The 6,862-nt window shown below is 34.6% G+C and overlaps 1 protein-coding gene across 1 annotated transcript in view; it reads left to right on the forward strand.

Moving 5' to 3' along the window:
- Window positions 1-6,862, forward strand: part of Galntl6 (polypeptide N-acetylgalactosaminyltransferase like 6) — an 852,377-nt gene that overhangs the window by 100,573 nt on the left and 744,942 nt on the right. The window contains exon 3 of the mRNA XM_008847131.1: window positions 4,243-4,381. Within this exon, the coding sequence (XP_008845353.1) occupies window positions 4,243-4,381 (139 nt within the window). The remainder of the gene's footprint in view (window positions 1-4,242; window positions 4,382-6,862) is intronic.

Consider the following 6,862-nt stretch of genomic DNA (forward strand, 5'->3'; position numbering starts at 1 on the left):
TTAATAGAACATTAATATTCTCTTAATATAAAATTTTTAACACAGTAGAAGATTCTATATTTTTATAATATCATAAAACCTACAAATACAGATATATATCCACACTCAAATTTGCAGTACTTTGAAGCAATCTCATTGTAATCACTACCAAAGTAAATGTATATAGACACTAATCAAATTTATTGCTATTTACAGAATTACATGAGAAATCTATATCATTTAGCTTGAAAAAAGAAGAGGCAGTGAGTACCACTAGGTAAAATAAAAATATTCTGACCTTGAAAAGCATTACAGATTTAAGAACGTATTAGAGATTATAAGTTCAGTAAGGTGACCATAACAAATAAATATAAAGACATATAACATTAGTATGTTAAGAAAAATGTACTGGAATGAAGGCTATTACATATACTACAAAAAAGTGCCTAGAAAAAATTGTCAAAAATGCATAGGACTAAAAGAAGAAAACTTGAATGACCCTCTGGTGAGATTCAATGGAACATTGCTTCAGAAATGGCTGAAACGCATAAACTTATGAATAACTAAAGAAAAAACTGATATCTGGGCCAGATCAGTCTTGTGTGGTACAAGACTTCAATTCTAGCACTTGGGAGGCAGACGCAGGCAGATCTCTATGAGGTCAAGAGAAGCCTGGTCTACATAGAGAGTTTCAGGTCAGCTGGGGCTACAGGGAGAACTTGTCTCCAAAAGAAAAAAAAACAACAAAGGAATGAACTGATAAAATCAGTTCCATGAGTTGTTTAATAGTTCATATACATAAATAAATTTATGAAGTTATTCTTTAAAAGAATGCCAAATGACAAATAAATAGCCTTTTCAAATACTAAAGGATGTTAGTGTGTAAGCGTTTCCAATGTCAGAGTGAACACAATAGTTGAATAGGATAGAAATTACTAAATGTGCCTAAGCAAAGGAAGGAAGGAAGGAAGGAAGGAAGGAAGGAAGGAAGGAAGGAATAAATTATAGTTCTACAAATGCCTTGACAGTTTTTACATATGTGTACGTATGTAGTGTGGATGCAAGTAAGTGTGTTAACATATGTATGTGTGCCTGAGTGTGCAGATGCATGTGCACCTGCGCGCATGTGTGTGGAGGCCCGAGGTAGATGTCAAATTTGTTCTTCAATCACTCTCCACTTATATATTGTGGCAGGGTTTCTAGATGAACAATGATCTAGCCATTTTGGCTGCTCTGACCAACCAGCATGCTCCCGGGATTCCCTGTGCCTTCCTCTCTGCTCTGGGATTACAGGCTGGCTGTCAAGCCTGCCCAGATTTTAAGTGAGTGGTGGGGAAAGATCCTAACCCCTCCTCAGATTTGTGCAGCAAACAATTTACAAGCTGTGCCATATCTCCAGCCATGGTTTCACATTTAAAATAATACTTTATTTTTTTTATCTTATGTGTATTAGTGTTCTGCCTGCCTGTACATAAGTACACCTGTGCCATGCAATACTTGCATAATTATCAGAAGAGGAGATCAAATCCCCCTGGAACTGGAGTTATGAATGGTTTTAGCTGCCTTATTGGTGCTGGGAATTGAACCTGTGTCCTCTACAAGAGCAGCCAGAGATCTTAATCACTGAGCCAACTCTCCAGCCCACATTCATATTTTTAAAATAAAATAATGCATACACACAAGTTCTAGATTTTTCAAAACTTTAAATGGAGAGTGCAGTAAATTAAATGTAGAAAAACTCTAAACTCTTAGAAAAAAAACTTTAATTTAAAATTGAGATTTCCCTGTAAGATAACAGCATCTTGTGGACTCTCATGTGGACACTACCAATTTAAGGACTTATTTTGCATTTAAAATGTTTTATATATGATATCGGAATCTTTTATTTTATTTTATTATTTTTATGTGTATGTGTGTATTGCCTGCATGTAGGTAAGTGCACCCTTGTCGTACAATACCCGCGGAGGTCAGAAGAGGCTGTTGGATCCCTTGGGACTGGAGTTACAGACAGTTATTAGCTGCCCTGTTGGTATTGCGCTTCGAACCCGGGTCCTCTGCAAGAACAACCAGTGTTCTTAACCACTGACCCATCTCTCCAGACCCGAGAACTCAAATGACTTACACAAAGTGTTCTCTCTCTCTCTCTCTCTCTCTCTCTCTCTCCCCCCCCATATGTGTCTGTGTGTGTGTGTGTGTTTGTGTGAAAGCATTAGTATACTTTCTTTAAAAATCAACTTTTCTTATTCTTTCTAAATATTTTAGTATATTCACACATGCATTTGTTGTGTATGAATATATATTATAAGCTATAAATTACATAGAACAGATGTTAAAATTATTTTCAAGTAGGCAAAAAATTTCTGTCAATGTAATGTGTAGGTAACAAAATACGAAAGGAAATTTATGTTATCTGGATTCAAAATCTAAGTTATAATTAATACAGTAAATTTTTAAAGTAGTTTCATTATTTTCAGTGAATAAAAATTTATTAAACATACTTTTATAAAAGCTCTACAAGTCATTTCTGTAAAACTTTGAACAATTATTTCATTATGTAAGATATAAAAGTGATAAAATATCAGAATTATAAATCTTAGCAGTAATCAGGAAAAAGCAGATTAAAGTGCCTTTGCCAATAAATTTAGAAAGATCCAATATCTGAGAAAGTGTGAAAGTTAAGATGCTTGTATTAAAAATATTGTCATAATTAGGTAAGCATGGTGGCACAGGCCCTTAATCTTGGAAGGCAGAGGCAAGTAGGTCTCTCTGAGATGGAGGTCAGTCTGGTCTACATAGTGGCCTGGGGCTACAAGGATACCCTGTCTTCACTTCTTCCCACTGGTCTAGTTTGCCTTCTATTGCTGTGGTAAAAACACCTGACCAAAATCAACCTAGAGAGGGTTTATTTGGCTTACAAGCACAGTCTATGTATAAGGGAAGGCAAGGCATGAACTCAGGGCATGAACCTGGAGCACGGACCATGGAGGAACACTGCTTACTGGCTTGATCCTCTGGCCTGTGCTCAACCAGCTTTCTTGTACAATAAAGGACCACCTGGTCAGGGGAGGCACTGCTCAGAGTGGGCTGGGCCCTCCCACATTCCTCAACAGTCAAAAAATATGTCCCTCAAACATGGCCACAGTCCAGTCCAATGGAAGCAATTCCCAAATTGAGGCTTCCTCAATCCAGCTATGTCAAATTGAAAACTAATATTATTCAGCACGTAAACATTCCTCAAATTGTAATAATTACACTTTTAAAAATTTATATTTTCCTTTCCAAAATCATGTAAATGAGAAAATTAAGCAGAGATGTAATTTCAACGTTGTTCATAATGGGGAAAAGAAGGAAAGGTAAAAGTAACATAAATATGTATTTTTAATGAAAAGAGTAAGTTTGAGAACATTAAAAAATGCCACCTATTAGAAGTAAATGAAGAGATTTATAATTTTTGGGAAAAATAAAATTATATGTGTTTTAAATTTTCAGACAAGTGTGAAGAAACATGTTAAAGATAGCCACAATGGTTCACTCTTGAAGATGAGATTCCACTTTGTACTTCTGTGGTTTTGCTTTTCAGAAGTATCTTTCATGTTACCAAATTTAAAAAAATAAAATTCAATAATATTAGCATGCTAGCACCTTCTGTGGAACACAGCAACATGTGACTGAAAACAATACTTGGACAAGAGGGTAAATGGGTAAATGGGTAAAGCACTGTCACTCAAGGAACAGAATTCAGAGCCTCAGATTCAACGTAAAGACTGGTGCAGAAAGCCAACAGGAATCCCAAGAGCAGGCCGACTAGCCACGCTATAGGAAATGGGAGTTCTTCCTTATGGAGAGACTGTGTCTTGGTATATAAAGTGAACAGCAATCGATGAAGACACCTGATGTCAGTCTCTAGTCTCCACAGGCGTGTGCATGTACACACACACACACACACACACACACACACACTTGTATACAAACATGCACCCACACATATAGATACAAATTAAAACTAGAATCTGCATATGAGAGAAAATGTGATTTTTTTTTTTTAGTCTTCCTTATTTTGCTTAATATTGGAGTGTCCAGTTCCACCATTTTCCATCAAATACCAGATTTTCAATTTTTCTTTATGGCCAAATTATACTTCATTGTATATAAGTAGAATAATTTTGCTATCCTTTCATCCATTGATAGGTATCTGTTCTAAAATATAAAGTGGATTTTTTTCTAGATATAGACCTACATTTGTTGCTTTTCGTTTGTTTCTAGGGAAAGGTGAACATGGAAAACCTTACCCCCTTACTGAAGAGGACCATGATGACTCAGCATACAGGGAGAATGGCTTCAATATTTTTGTCAGCAACAATATTGCTCTAGAGAGGTCCCTGCCTGACATCCGCCATGCTAAGTGAGTATGAGCACACCACGTAGGCAAGACAGGTCATTTCTTTGAATATGTTATATTGTTATTTCTAATGATATCACTGTGCTATTTATAACCAAATGTCTCCCTGATCATTTTAATTAAAAATCTTCATATTTCATAATCTTAAATGTTTGATTTAAATTAAAATAACTTTTACATTTCAAAAGAATTTCAACTGCATTGGTTAGTTAACTTTTTTTTTTTTCAATTTGATAACAATGCATGGCTAAAACAATGTAAGGGAGAAAGGTTTTCTTTTGCCTCAAGTTTGAGGGGACAGTCTATCACAGCAGAAAGGGAATGTTTGAGGGAGCAGATTGTAGCCCCAGCAGCAAGAGCTTGCTCACATCTGATGATTAGGAAGAGGAGATGCGACAGGAAATGGAGCCAGGCTATAAACCTCATGGCCTGCTCTCCAGGGACCCATTTTCTACAGCTAAACTCCACCTCTTAAAAGTTCTGCAACCTCTCAAACAGCACCACCCACTAGAATCCAAATGTTCAAACATATGAGCCTGTAACAGAGATTTTGTATCTAACACTTGATACAAACTCTGAAAATATATTTTCATTATCTAATTTCTCCTTTTAAAACAAATGTTTTAAGTAAATACCCATAGTTTTAATGTGTAATTATTGTAATATTGTAATTAGAATTAAATATTTTTCTCTGATTTTTGATTTTTATCAGTGCTGTTTGTAAAGAAAGGTGACTTCAGTGGATTAAGTTCTCACCCTCGTCTTATTTAAGGCCTTTGTCCTTATGCTTCCATAAAGAATAATTATGTTAAGTGCTTATGTAATACAAAGATAATGATGGCTTGTTCAGTTCTCTGTAACTTAATGAACTGGTTGTAACTTAATGAACTGGTTGTGGCTAATGAGAATCATGTTACATCCCTCTCTACCAACCTCTAACTTACATTTAAATTGTTGGTGACAGCTTATTTCTAATATGTTATCATATTGTAGTAGCTTAAATAGGTCCAAGAGAATGTTAAGAACATGGGGTCTGAACAAGGTTAACAATACTGCCATGCATAGAAATAAACTGATTCAACTGTATTGATATACTTACCCTTCTTGCTCCCTAGAAACTGAGAGGGGAAGAAGGGTGAGTATATCAATGAAAGAGAGAAAATAAGAAAATAAAATCACAGAAATAAATGAATGAAAATAAAGATTATAAATATAAATTAAACCATAAATGTAAAGTTAGTAAAAGTCTTAGAGTTGTTTAAGGGTGATTAGCCTTTAAGAGAAAACATTATGTTTGGGGAACTACATCCTTACGTCCATAACTACCAAATTGTATCTTTAGAGGTTTATTTGACAAATGTAAAAGAATTAATGATATTCTCCTCAGATTCTGGGTTAGATTACATTTTCTAATATAGTTAAGTAGAGGATTAATTTGAAGAACAAATTGATTTTTCTCATAACTGAAAGCTTTATATATTGGCGTAAGTCTTTTAGCCAGACAAATTATCCCCAAGTTACCTCAAATTGTCTACAGCAATTCCCACTGTTCAAGAACATTTCTAGTGATGAGAAGTTTTAATGCTAATTGTACCTATCAAAGATGCATTAAGCTTCATTGTTGGCATCATAAATATGCTCAGACAATTATTACCCATCTACCTCCTTTTCCACCTCTACACTACCAATCTTATATGGTGTATTCAGGTGGAAAGTGTTGCAGTTAGAAATGGCAGTAAACCACCGAAGAAAGCTGATATTCCTGTTGTATATTTACTGTAACCACACCCTTCTAAAAAGATGTTCTTAGACAATAATGGAAAACAAAATGGAAAAGTGAAAATAAAAACACTTTGAATTTTTTTAGTTTTAAAATTTTATTGATTTTTTTCATTAACTATTAATAGATAACATAGCAGCACATACAAGGAAGATCAATATTATAAACTATAGAAACACGCTGTTTAAAACAAAATGAAGATTCAGTTTAAAATCTATTTTATCAGATATTAGAATTACAACACCTGTTTTTTCTTAGTACCATTCACTTGGTATATTTTTTTCCATCCTTTCACCTTAAGATAGTGCCTGTCCTTGAAAGTGTCATGAGTTTCTTGCAGACAACAAAAAAGATGGATTTTATTTCTTAATCCTTTCAACTAATCTGTATTTTTTGACTGAGGAGTTCAATCCATTGATATTGAAAGTTATTAATGAAAGATGTGTATTGAATCCTGTCATTTTTATTTCTGTTCATATTCTTGACATAGCTGTGCATTTCCACAGTTACACCTTCATTGACTTTCTTGTCATCATCACCCCTTGTGTATACTCGTTCCTTTCTTTAGCTCTTTGTATTGCTTCAAGAACTCTCTGAAGGGCTGTGGTTGTGGACACGAATTCTTTCAGCCTATTTATGTCATGGAAGATTTCTCTTTCTTCTTCAACTATAATAGACATTTTGGCTGGGTAAAGTAATCTGGG

This window comes from Nannospalax galili, unplaced genomic scaffold, assembly GCF_000622305.1.
Source record: "Nannospalax galili isolate Female #2095 unplaced genomic scaffold, S.galili_v1.0 scaffold461, whole genome shotgun sequence".
In the NCBI taxonomy this organism is placed as follows: Eukaryota; Metazoa; Chordata; class Mammalia; order Rodentia; family Spalacidae; genus Nannospalax; species Nannospalax galili.